Source organism: Balaenoptera musculus, chromosome 4, assembly GCF_009873245.2.
Source record: "Balaenoptera musculus isolate JJ_BM4_2016_0621 chromosome 4, mBalMus1.pri.v3, whole genome shotgun sequence".
Lineage (NCBI taxonomy): Eukaryota > Metazoa > Chordata > Mammalia > Artiodactyla > Balaenopteridae > Balaenoptera > Balaenoptera musculus.
In genome coordinates, this window is record NC_045788.1 from 71,626,371 (window position 1) to 71,640,591 (window position 14,221).

The 14,221-nt window shown below is 36.5% G+C and overlaps 1 protein-coding gene across 5 annotated transcripts in view; it reads right to left on the bottom strand.

Annotated features, from left to right (window-relative positions):
• ACAP2 (ArfGAP with coiled-coil, ankyrin repeat and PH domains 2) overlaps positions 1 to 14,221 on the bottom strand; it is a 148,090-nt gene that overhangs the window by 82,463 nt on the left and 51,406 nt on the right. For all 5 annotated transcript variants that reach the window (XR_005019673.1, XM_036850171.1, XM_036850173.1 and 2 more), the window contains exons 3-4: positions 7,731 to 7,850; positions 6,879 to 6,932 (exon numbers count right to left, since the gene is read on the bottom strand). Coding sequence is in view for 4 of the 5 variants with exons in the window: in XM_036850171.1 (XP_036706066.1) it covers positions 6,879 to 6,932; positions 7,731 to 7,850 (174 nt within the window). In the remaining variant the exon portion in view is untranslated. The remainder of the gene's footprint in view (positions 1 to 6,878; positions 6,933 to 7,730; positions 7,851 to 14,221) is intronic.

Here is a 14,221-nt window from a genome sequence, read left to right on the forward strand (position 1 = left end):
CCAAAATTAAAACTTTTAGAGAGTGGCCAAGATGGTAGAGTAGAAGAACCCTAACCCTAAGATCACCTCCTCTCACAAACACACCAAAATCACAACAATCTGCAGAACAACCATCGTTGAAAAAGACTGAAAGCTACCAAAAAAGATTCTCTACAACTAAAGACATACAGACAGAACCACAAGACTGGTAGGAGGGGGGCACTTGCGATATAATCAAATCCCATACCCCCTGGGTAGGCGACCCACAAACTAGAGAATTAAATTACAGATGTTCTTGCACAAGAGTGAGAATGCTGAGCCCCACATCAGGCCCCCAGCCTAGAGGTCCGGCACCAGGAAGAAGAGCCCCCAGAGCATTTGGCCTTGAAGGTCAGTGGGGCTTGACTGCAGAAGCTCCACAGGACTGGGGAAAATAGAGACTTCACTCTTAAAGAGCACACACAAAATTTCAGGTACACCAGGCCAAGGGCAAAAGCAGTAATTTGACAGGAGCCTGGGACAGACCTAATGCTGGTCTTGGAGGGCCTCCTGGGGAGGTTCCTGGGTGACTGTGGCCCACCCTGGGGACACAAACACTGCTGGCAAATGTATCAGGTAATATTCATCTTCGTGAACTCTCCTGGAGGCTGACATTTTGGCACAAAGACCTGGCCCCACCTAAAAGCCTGTAGGCTCCAGTGTTGCGACACCTCTGGCCAAACAAAAAACTGAGCAAGGGCACAGCCCCATTCATCAGCAGACAGGCTATCTAAAGACTTCCTGAGCCCACAGCAGCCTCTAGACACACCCCTAGAATGGCCCTGCCCACCAGAAGATGAATACCCAGCCCTACCCACCAGGGGGCAGGCACCCGCCTCTCCTGTCAGGAAGCCTGCACAAGCCTCTAGACCAGTCTTACCCACCAGGGGGCAGACACCAGAAGCAAGAATATTACAGTCCAGCAGCATGTGGACCAAGTCCACAAACACAGGCCACACACTACCCTGGGACCAGCTGGCTCCTAGCCCTTGTGACAAGAGGGGAGTGCACTGCTGAGACACATAAGACGTCTCCTACAGAGGGCCACTCTTCCAAGGTCGAGAAACTTAACAAACCTACTACATACATAAAAATACAAATAGCAATTTAGACAAAATTAGGTGACAGAGGAATATGTTTCAGACAAAGGAACAAGATAAAACTCCAGAAGAACAAAGTGAAGTGAAGACAGGCAATCTAACCAAGAAAGATCTTGTTCAGAATAACAATGATAAAGATGATCAAAGAACTCAGGAGAAGGGATGCACAGAGTGAGAAATTAGAAGTTTTTAACAAAGAATTAGAATATATAAAGAACAGCCAAACAGAATAAAGAATACAATAACTGAAATAAAAAATACACTAGAAGGAATGAATAGTAGACTAACTGAGGCAGAAGGATAGATCACTGAGCTGGAAGATAGAATAGTGGAAATCATTGTCCCTGAACAGAAAAAAGAAAAAAGAATGAAAAGAAATAAGGACAGTTTAGCAGACCTCTGGGACAACATCAAGCGTGCTAATATTCGCATGATAAGGGTCCCAAAAGGAGAAGAGAGGAAGGGTCTGGAAACATATTTGAAGAGACAACAGCTGAAAACTTCCCTAATCTGGAGAAGGAAATAGTCACCCAAGACCAGGAAGTGCAGAGAGTCCCATACAGGATTAACCCATAGAGGAATACACCACAACACACTGTAATCAAAATGACAAAAATAAAAGATAAGAGAGAATATTAAAAGCAACAAGGGAAAAGCAACAAATAACATACAAGGGAACTCCCATAAAGTTATCAGCTAATTTTTCAGCAAAAGCTCTACAGGCCAGAAGGGAGTGGCAAGATACACTTAAAGTGATGAAAGAGAAAAACCTACAACCAAGAATAATCTACCCAGCAAGGCTCTCGCTCAGATTTGATGGAGAGGTCAAAAGCTTTACAGACAAGCAAAAGCTAAAAGAATTCAGCACCACCAAACCAGCTTTACAACAAATGCTAAAGGAACTTCTCTAGGCAGAAAAGGCCACAACTAGAAACAAGAAAATCACAAAATGGAAAAGTTCATTGGTAAAGGCAAACATACAATAAAGGTAGGAAATCATCCAAGAACAAAGCTAGTAGTAAGGTTAAAAGACAAAAGTAGTAAAATCATTTGTATACACAATAAGCAGTTAAGGGATACACAAAACAATTTGATGCAAAATATAATATCAAAAACAGTGATCATGAGGGGAGGAGGGTACAAATGCAGGTTATTTAAAATGTGTTTGAAATTAAGAGATCAGCAACTTAAAACAAGCATGTATAAATATAGACTCCTATACAAAAACCTCATGGTAACTGCAAAACAAAAATCTATAGTAGATATACACACAAAGAAGAAAAAGGAATACAAACATAACACTGAAGAGAGTCATCAAATCATAAGACAAAAGAAGAAAGGGGAAAAAAGACCTATAAAAACAAATCCAAAACAATTAAGAAAACGGCAATAGAAACAAACATATTGGTCGTCATCACCTTAAATGTAAATGGACTAAATGCTCCTACCAAAAGACAGAGACTGGCTGAATGGATACAAAAATAAGACCCATGTATTTGCTGCCTACAAGAGACTCACTTCAGATCTGGAGACACATACAGACTGAAAGTAAGGGGACGGAAAAAGGTATTCCATGTAAATGGAAATCAAAAGAAAGCTGGAGTAGCAATACTTATATCAGACAAAATAGACTTTAAAATAAAGACTGTTACAAGAGACAGAGAAGGACACTACATAATGATCAAAGGATCAATCCAAGAAGAAGATATAATTGTAAATATATATGCACCCAACATAGGAGCACCTCAATATATAAGGCAAATGTTAACAGACACAAAAGGAGAAACTGACATTAACACAATAATAGTGGGGGACTTTAACATCCCACTTACATCAATGGAAAGATTATCTAGACAGAAAATCAATGTAGAAATACAGGACTTAAATGACATATAGACCAGACAGACTTAATTGATATTTATAGAGCATTCCATCCAAAAGCTGCAGAACACATTCTTTTCAAGTGCACATGGAACATTCTCCAAAACAGATCACATGCTGGGCCACGTAGCAAGCCTCAGTAAATTTAAGAAAATTGAAATCATATCAAATATCTTTTCTGACCACAAGGTTATGAGGGTAGAAATCACTACAAGAAGAAAAACTGCAAAAAAAACAAACACATGGAGGCTAAACAATATGCTACTAAACAACCAATGGATCACTGAAGAAATCAAAGAGGAAATTTTAAAATGCCTGGAGACTAATGAAAACAAAAAAAAACAACTATCCAAAACCTATGGGATGCAGCAAAAGCAGTTCTAAGAGGGAAGTTTATAGCAATACAATCCTACCTCAGGAAACAAGAAAAATCTCAAACAAACAACCTAATCTTATGTATAAAGCAACTAGAGAAAGAAGAACAAACAAAATCCAAACTTAGTAAAAGAAAATAAATCACAAAGATCACAGCAGAAATAAATGAAATAGAGACTAAAAAAACAATAGAAAGATCAATGAAACTAAAAGCTGGTTCTTTGAAAAGATAAACAAAATTGATAAACCTTTAGCCAGACTCATCAAGAAAAAAAGGGAGAGGGCCCAAATCAATAAAATCAGAAATGAAAAAGGAGAAGTTACAACCAACGCCACAGAAATACAAAGGATCATAGGGAGAATACTACGAGCAATTATATACCAATAAAATGGACAACCTAGAAGAAATGGACAAATTCTTAGAAAGGTACACTCTCCCAAGACTGAACCAGAAGGAAATGGAATATATGAACAGACCAACTACCAGTACTTAAATTGAATCAGTAATTTAAAAACTCCCAACAAGTAAAAGTCCAGAACAAAATGGTTTCACAGGTAAATTCTACCAAACATTTAAAGAAGAGTTAACACCTATCCTTCTGAAACTATTCCAAAATATTGCAGAGGAAGGAACACTCCCAAACTCATTCTATGAGGCCACCATCACCCTGATACCAAAACCAGACAAAGGTATCAAAAAAGAAAAGTATAGGCCAATATCACTGATGAACACAATGTAAAAATCCTCAACAAAATATCAGCAAACTGAATCCAACAATACATTAAAAGGATCATACACCATGATCAAGTGGGATTTATTCCAGGGATACAAGGACTTTTCAATATCTGCAAATCAATCAGTGTGATACACCACATTAACAAATTGAGGAATAAAAACCAAATGATCATCTCAATAGATGCAGAAAAAGCTTTTGATAAAATTCAGCATCCATTTATGATAAAAACTCTTCAGAAAGTGGGCACAGAGGGAACCTACCTCAACATAATAAAGGTCATATATGACAAAACTACAGCTAACATCATACTCAATGATGAAAAGCTGAAAGCATTTCCTCTAAGATCACAAACAAGACAAGGATGCCCACTCTCGCCACTTTTATTCAACATAATTTTGGAAGTCATAGCCACAGCAATTAGAGAAGAAAAAGAAATAAAAGGAATCCAAGTTGGAAAAGAAGAAATAAAACTGTCACTGTTTGCAGATGACATGATGCTCTATATAGAAAATCCTAAAGATGTTACCAGAAAAGTAATAGAGCTCATCAATGAATTCAGTAAAGTTGTAGGATACAAAATTAACATACAGAAATCTGTTGCATTTCTATACACTAACAACCAAATATCAGAAAGAGAAATTAAGAAAACAATCCCATTTACCATCACATCAAAAAAGAATAAAATACCTAGGAATAAACCTACCCAAGGAGGCAAAATGAAAAGACAACCTACTGAATGAGAGAAAATATTCGCAAATGTTGTGACCGACAAGGGATTAATTTCCAAAATATACAAACAGCTCACACAGCTCAATATCAAAAAAACAAACAACCCAGTAAAAAAAAACGGGCAGAAGACCTAAATAGACATTTCTCCAAAGAAGACATACAGATGGTCAAGAGGCACATGAAAAGATGCTCAACATTGCTAATTACTGTGAAATACAAATCAAAACTACAAATGAGGTATCACCTCACTGTGGTCAGAATGGGCATCATCAAAAAGTCTACAAATAGTAAATGCTGGAGAGGGTGTGGAGAAAAGAAACCCTCCTACACTGTTGGTGGGAATGTAAATTGGTGCAGTCATTATCGAGAACAGTATGGAGTTTCCTTAAAAAACTAAAAATAGAGTTGCCATATGATCCAGCAATCCCCCTTCTGGGCATATTTCTGGAGAAAACTCTGATTTGAAAAGATACATGCACCCCAATGTTCATAGCAGCGCTATTTACAATAGCCAAGACATGGAAGCAACCTAAATATCCATTAACAGAGAAATGAATAAAGAAGATGTGGGGGGGGGGGCGGCGGTGTGTGTGTGTGTATATGTATATAGATATAGATATAGATATAGATATATACATACACACACACACACAACAGAATACTACTCAGCCACTAAAAAGAATGAAATAATGCCATTTGCAGCAACATGGATGGACCTAGAGATTATCAAGTGAAGTAAAACAGAGAAAGACAAATATCATAGGATATCACTTCTATGTGGAATCTAAAAAAATGATACAAATGAACTTACTAACAAAACAGAAATAGACTCACAGACACAGAAAACAAACTTCTGGTTACCAAAGGGGATAGTGGGGGTGGGGGGGGGAGGATAGCAGTTTGGGATTAACATAATACACTCTACTATATATAAAATAGGTAAACAATAAGGACCTACTGTATAGTGCAGAAAACTATACTCAGTATCTTGTAATAACCTACAATGGAAAGGAATCTGAAAAAGAATATATATATGTATAACTGAATCACTTTGCTGTACACTTGAAACACAGCATTGTAAATTAACTATACTTCAATAAAAAAAATTAAAACTTTTATGCATCAAATGACATTATCAAGAAAGTAAAAAGACTACTTATAGAATGGGAAAAATTATTTATATATCATATATCTGACAAGGGTGTAATATCCAGAATATATAAAGAATTCAATTTAGAAAAACTTTAAATGGGCAAAGGACTTAAGTGGACAACAGTGGTAACAACAGCAGAAGAAAATACACAAATGGCCAATAAGCAGATGAAAATATGCTCAACCAGATTGGTCATTAGGGAGATGCAAATCAAAACCACAATGAGGGACTTCCCTGGTGGTCCAGTGGCTAAGACTCCACACTCCCAGTGCAGGGGGCCTGGGTTCAATCCCTGGTCAGGGAACTAGATCCCACATGCTGCAACTAAAGATTCCACACGCCACAACTAAAAGATCTCACATATTTTCAGTAAACGTTTACAAAACTTATAAAGGAATTTCACGACATTCCAAAAGTAATATATATCCCTCATTCTTGAAGATCTGTCCTCAAATCTTAAACACAAACATAAATAGCTCAAAAAATACAAGTCTTTAATATTAGCAATTGATTAGACAAAGGGGATATATTTGTATCTTAAAAGAAATAGCTAATTTTAGAATGATGACTTGTACGTCTTTCTTCTTGAAATTGCTTAAAAACTTATAAAGGCACAACTTAAAGGAAAAACATTAACTTTTATGGGTGTGTACTTCATTGAAATTAAAGTTCACTATTATAGAATGGGAAATAATACACATCTATACTTTCTCCCTCTCTGTCTCTCTCTCTCACACACACACACATTTTAGATCCACCCAACTAAAAAGTTGTTGACAAATCAAAGTCATTCATTTTCCAACTTAAGTAATTTTATAAAATACTGCCACCAAAGTACTAAAACATGAACATGGTCATAATAACACCTATTTAATAAACACTTACTGTGTGAAAATTTATCATTTCTTGAAGACTGTCAGAAAATTTGGTCAAACTTGTCTATGAGAAAGAAATCAAAAGAAAACCAAGTCATTTAAGAGCTACTAATATAGGCCACAAAAATGTTACTTCAGCATTTCTGACAGAAAGATCAAGTTACACTGTAAACAGTAACATTTATTTCTCACTAGGACAATCTCACTACCTCTCAGGCATGCTCTGCAGAGAGGTCAAGTCTACATGTAGTAACATAAAACCCTAGAACAGTCAAAGAATTAGCCTGCCCTACCAATACTATTATACTAGCAAATCAAAATGTCCCATGTAAACCTAAGGTAAAATTGAGTATATCAAGACTGTGTCCATTTAGGCATCTATGGATCACATAATCATCAAATTACAACCATTTCTGCACCAGTTATTATTCTTCATAAAAGAAATGTCATAACACCACATAGTATAGCAAGGGGTCTAAGCTAACACAGCATAGCTAGCTACCAGAACTTTCCTATGCAGCCCCCAAAATGTATAGTTAGATACTAGTCTTGGGTTAATGCTCTCTGCTTGCCCCGATAAACAGCTACTAATAAGCATGATCCTACTCTCACTGCTCAGGTCCCCTTGTAGATGCTTCAGTTCACCTAGCAGCAAGTATAGTAAACTTATATCCACAATGCAAATCAACCATCACCTTCTAACTGTCCTAGAAAACAGGATTATATCAGATAGCACCAACAGGTGATAGCTTTTCCACTTCTAATTTTAAGGACCACTACTACTATTAATAAGGTAAATGGATGCATAATTCTCTAACATCTTGTTTCATTTACCATTTTAACTAAATTTAATAATACTAACCTCAACTACAGCATCATTGCTAGAATACTGTGCCAGGTCTCGAATCCCATTCATGAACTGTTTATTTGCAACACAAAAGGCTTTTCCAGTATCAATCATTGCAATACATAGCTTCACAAGCTGGAAAAGAAAAACATCATATCATTGAAAATAATTTTACAAATTACTTAATCAAACAAGTGTTAGCATTAACCACATGAGTAAGCCTAGTTAAGACAAATTATAGTTCATCAATAAACCCAAAATAGACTAAATGAAAATTGTTCTTTTTTTCCTTTGGCTTAAAAAGTAAATTCATAAGAGAACTGTACCAAAAAAAGTTGACCTTTCAAACAACAACAACCATTTTATCAAGTTAAATTCAATCCCATAAATTAACTCCACAAAAATGTATTAAGCACCCCTTGGAAGGAAGAAAAGGAAAGTTTAGGCAGAGCAAGCAGTATGACAGAAGATTTTAAAAACACAACTGTGGTATGGCGGAGGGAAGGGAAGTAAACTGGTATGGTGGGTTAGTCATGTTGGTCATTTTAATATCAGACTATCAAAGCAGAATTGCTTAATCAACCATATTTCTCTAATGCCTCCCATCTAGGCATTGTGCTAAATCTTAGAACAGAGCTTCTCCCTCTCTTCTCCTGTCCCCTCCTTTCTTCTTTCTTTTTTTCATCTTTTTCTTTTTCCCTTTCATTCCTTTTCTCTCTTTTTTTTTCTATCCCTTCCTTGTTTCTTTCTTTAGTTCACTCAGATACAGAACATTTTCTTTAAGCAAACAAAATCTTGGGTGAAAATCAAATATAAAAAAAGATAAAAGTGGAGCTGCTCTAGATGAAGGAAGGGTAATGAGAGGTTGGGAAGAGGGGCCACCAAGAAGAGGATAGAGCTCGGGAAAACTTTAGAAGACAGCTCAAGGATCTCAGGAGTGTAATTTAAAACTGTTACCCTGGGACCGGGAGGAACAGAAGTGAAAAACATAATCTCTGTTCTAATTCTAACCATTCAAAAAGCAGATAAATTCTATTTAGCACAAGTACAACTGCTATGCTCATCAAAACCATGCAAGAGGGAACAAAGGAGGAACGTGTAATGAGGGCTATGGGGATCAAGGAAGGGTTCCGGGAAAAGGTAATACTTGAGAAAAGCCCTGAACACCAACAGGAATTAGCCAATCAGATAAGGGTAATAAGAAGACACTTCTCTAGGAAAAGCATGTTCTAAAGCCCTGAAGCTTAGATGGCAGGGCAAACCAGGGGCACTAAGTAGCTTAGCACAGTGTGAAAATGTATACAAGGGCCAGATCAGGAAAAGCCCTGTGTGCAAAGTTAAGGTGTTCACATTTTATATGAAAGGAAATGGAAAACAATAAAGATATCGAACGGGTGAGTTAACCAGAGTTCCATTTTAGAATGATGAGCTAAAAGAAGAAAAAGTAAGATAAGGAAGTAGAAAGAATAAAGATAAGGAGACTAGACCAAAAACTACGAGAGCCTGAATTAAGGCAGTAAGCAGGGAGAGAAGAGAGGGGACAAATTTAGAAATTAGTTGAGCACCTAAGTACAATTATGCAGATGGTGTCCTACCAAAGGGAAAAATAGAGGATGAAATCCAGCCTGAGCTCTGCTTGCTGAGGGCTATATCTGCTACAAGATGCTAATTTGCACAAAGACACTATACTGTCCAGCAAAGACTTGTCTTAACAGTGTTGGGCCTGTGAGGTAGGCCTGAGCTAGATGGGTCTGTGAAATAAGCCAAGTGGAAAGTCTATCAAAACCAAGTGAAAATAGATACTTAAAGCTCAAAAAAGAGAAGTGTACTATAGATACACACACAGGAGTCAGTAGCAAATAAAGTATCAGTGCTACAACGCTACAGCCTAGAAAAAAAGCAGGGGTCACAGTGTGTACAGTGAGGACCCCACAAAGGAGACTAAAAGAGGAAAAGGGAAAGGTAGGAGGAAAAGCAACAGATTAATTTCATCAAAGTCAAGAAAGAACAAAGTACCAAAAGATGGATGATGAATAGGTTGAAAATCCATAAAGGTCAAGTTTTAAAAACACTTAAAAAAAGTTTGTTGAGTTTGGTGACAGTCACCAGCATCCCTAGCAAGAATTGTTTTAAGAGAAACTGGGGGGCTGTAGCCAGATTACAGTGAGTTATGAACTGTAGATGAAGAAGACACAATGAGAGGTCAATTCTTTGCCAATATATATTCTATAGAATATCCCAGGGGAACATTCTATACCAAAATAAGGATTCTGTGATCAAATAAGTCTGGGAAACTCATTTTGTCAAGTTAAACAGATTTCTTTATTACTAAATTTGTAAGAGCTTTTGATATATTAATGTGTATTATGAGTCCTAGAGAGGAAGTATATAATAGGTAGCATTTCTCAAAATTATCTGACATTGAATTCTCTTTAGAGGAAGCATCCTCATAGGACCAATGTTCCACAAAACCCACTATGAGAAATGCTGGCAGACACTAGTCCTTCAAATAGTTTGCTATTTCAAAAAAAAAAAAAAAAGATATCTTAACAACCAAAAAAACTAATTCTAAAATTCATATGGAGTAACCAACATGCAAGAAGAGCATCAAAAAAATTGAAAAAGAGTAATGAGGTGGGGACATTAGCCCCATATTAAAATATATAGGTGCAGTAATTAAAAGTCTGGTAATAGATGTGAATAGACAAATTGGTTAATGGAAGAGAATACAGAGTGAAGAAGCAGATACAAAATGCAGTACTTGATTAAGTAACACTCCAGCCAGGGGGGTAAAAAATTATCCAATAAATGACACAAGGATACCGGATAGCCATCTAAAGCCATCTAAAAAAAGAAAGAAACTAAGTTGTATTCCAAACCCCCAAATTAATTTCAGATGGAATAAATATTTAAACATAAAACATTAAATCAGAAAACCAAGAGAAAACAGGAGGTGGTATTTTTTATAATCTCAACGTAGGAAAAGTCTTTCTGAGAAGGATGCAAAACTCAAAAGCCATAGAAGAAACTAATCAATTCAAATACATAACAATAAAACATTTAGATAAGGAAAAAAAAAAAAACTTAGTCAAAAGACAAATGACAATATTGGAAAATATTAGCAACAAATCACAAGGGACTAATTTCCCTACTACAAGAAAGGGTATACAACTCATTTTTGAAAATCCAACCAGCCACTAGAAAAAAAATGGCAGACAGACATGTACAGGTAATTCCCAGAAAAGAAAATTCAAATATACGTATGTCCATGAAAAGAAATTCAACCTCACTCATAATAAAAGAAAGGTAAATTACTATTTTTTTATAGAAGAACAAAGGTCAAAAAACGTGATAACATGCTGTTTTAGAGAAGGTAGGTATGGGGCAATAGGCACTCTCGCACACTGTTGGTGGGAATGTAAACTGGTACAATTTCTATGAAAGGCAACTTAGCAAGAGCTATAAAAATTTTAAACATACATGCCCTCTAATGTAGTAATTTCACTTTTATAAATGTATCATACAGATATATTTGCACATAAGGCACATGACACACATGTAAAGTCATGCGTTGCAGTCGCAGTAAAACACTGGTAGCAATCTAAGTATCCATCTGTAGGCAACTGGATATATAAATTATGATATATCCATAAAATGAGATACAATCAGCCATTAAAAAGAATGAGGCAGCTCTATAATTAATAATAAGGAATAAAATCTAAATTATATATTTTAAGAAAGCAAAATGTAGAACAATGCTAATATCTTTGTTGGAGTGGGGAGAGAAGAGTACAAATACATACAATCTTTCACATGCTTAAGAGATTTCTGGAAGACCACACAAGAAACTAGTTCAGTATACGCCTCTGGGATACAGATTAGATGATGACTAATTTTTCACTGGGTACACTTTTGTACCTTTGAATTTTGTACCACATGTGTGATATTGCTTATTCAACAAATTAAATAATTCAAAAATAATTAAATTGAAAGTTTCCATAAAAACAGAAACAGACAGGTTGGTAGTAGAACATTATGGTTAAAAACAGGTTTATAGGCTCAGTTGGCTTAGGTTCAAATTCTGCTGCCAAACTTAATGCTCTAAGTGATTCGGAGAGACCTCAACCTCAAGAAGCTTCAGGTTCTTCTGTATGACACAATGACAATGGTATCAAACCATAGAGGGTTACTATAAGAGCTGAGAATAATGCACTTAAAGATCTTAGCACAAACTGTTACTGGCACATGGTAATTACTTGATAAAGATTTGCAATTCCTTGTCAGAGGTGAGATTTTTCTCTTGTTTTGTTTTGTTTTTTTTTTTTTTTTTTTTTTTTTTTTTTTTAAGATTTATTTATTGATTGATTGATTGATTACTATGTTGGGTCTTCGTTTCTGTGCTAGGGCTTCCTGTAGTTGCGGCAAGCGGGGGCTACTCTTCATCGCGGTGCGCGGGCCTCTCACTATTGTGGCCTCTTTTTGTTGCGGAGCACAGGCTCCAGACGCGCAGGCTCAGCAGTTGTGGCACACGGGCTCAGCTGCTCCGTGGCATGTGGGATCTTCCCAGACCAGGACGCGAACCCGTGTCCCCTGCATTAGCAGGCAGACTCTCAACCACTGCGCCACCAGGGAAGCCCTGTTTTGTTTTGATTCAAGAGAAACAAACATTTTTGTTTACTTAAAATAATGCAGTGGTAGAGAAGGAAAAGGAGAGAGATGGCTAAAGCAAAGTCCTGAGAAGTTAAAGTTTGGAATTACATAGGAAAAGGGATATTTTTATCACTCAAATGGGAAAAAAAATGGAATAAGGACAGATTCTGTTAAGTTTCTAGATTAAAAGCAAGAAATAAAGGTGTTCCCACCAAAAGGAAGTAAGAGACAAGTTCCTCTACTAAGAATGAAGAGCAAGGTGGTAAATCTTGAGAAAACAGTGAAATATAAGAGATGCTAAAGATAGTTAAGATAACCTGATTGAGTCTCGGAAAAATTGCTTTGCATCATGAATCCCAGGTATGTGTAGCTCCACCAATTAGTTTCACCAAACAATTGTGTAACTTCTCCTGTAGGGCTCTATAGCCCAGATATGGGACAGAGGATAGAGATGGTTAGACAAGTATAGTCAGTATTCTGCAGAGTAGGTGTTATGGAAAGGAAACGAAGGTCTCCAGAAGAGAAATAATGATGTGATAAGTTAAGAGTAGACTGGAAGGGTTCACAGCAGTATTATACATAATAGCCAAAAAGTGGAAACAACCCAAATGTCCATCAATTGATGAATGGATAAACAACATATGGTATATCCATACAACAGCATATTATTCAGCCATAAAAAAGGAAATACTGGCGATGTTACAACATAGACGGATGAACTTTAAAAACATTATGCTAAGTGAAAGAAGCCTGTCACAAAAGGTCAAATACTGTATGATTCCATTTATATGAAATGTCCAGAACAGGCAAATCCACAGAGACAGAAAGTAAATTAGTGGTTGACAGAGGATGTAGGGAGAGGGAAATTGGAAGTGACTGCTAACAGGCACAGAGTTTCTTATCAGGGTAATGGAATTAAGTAGTATATTCACATTGTGAATATGCTAAAAACCACTGAGTTGCACACTTTAAAATGGTGGTTTTTTATGTTAGGTGAATTTTATCTCAGTAAAAAAAATTATTTTAAAAAATATATAGTGAATACAAAAGGGATCTGAAATATGAAGCGGATAGACTGAAAGACTAGAGATTTAGATAAGCTTGAAAAACAGAAGCAGGAGGAGTCCAAGATGAGAACTGGAAAGACTGGAAACTCACATCAGAAAGTAAGGTATCAATGAACATTCCACAGTTTCAGAGATTACGACTCTGAGCAACAAGGCACAGCATATGGCCAGGAAAGCAGGTATCAGAATTAGAATAAAGGTCACTATCACAGGCGTTGGAGGGAAAATGAAATTGTCATATAGCTGAAGCACATATACACTGCAGCTATTCAGGGGGAAGGACTGACTGGGTGATAGACAGATACTCTGCCAGCTGTCAAAGTCCTTATTAGATGACAGTGATGACAGCTATACTAAATAACATAAGCCTACAAAGAGGGAAGATTTTTACCTAAGAGTAAAATGAGGGCTTTTTCCCTGTTAAAGACAATCTGTCTTCAAGGAGCTCTAATAGTTTGTTGAAAAGACACCACCATCATTAACATTTATTTAGAACTTATCATGTGTCAAAGCACTTAACATGTATTAGCACATCTTATTCATATAATAACCCTATAATAGATACTCTTATTTTTTCCCATTTTGGAGATGAAGAAACTGAGACATAGGAAGGTTTAGGAACTTGCCCAAGGCCATACAGCTTAGTAAGTGGTAAAGCCTTGCTCCAGGCTTTGTGCTCTTAATTACTAGACTACGCTACAAACCAAAAATTGCAATAATATTATAATAATTTAAATGGAAGTACAATTTTAAAATGTAAGAAATGTAAAGATGCAAGAAATAATGCAA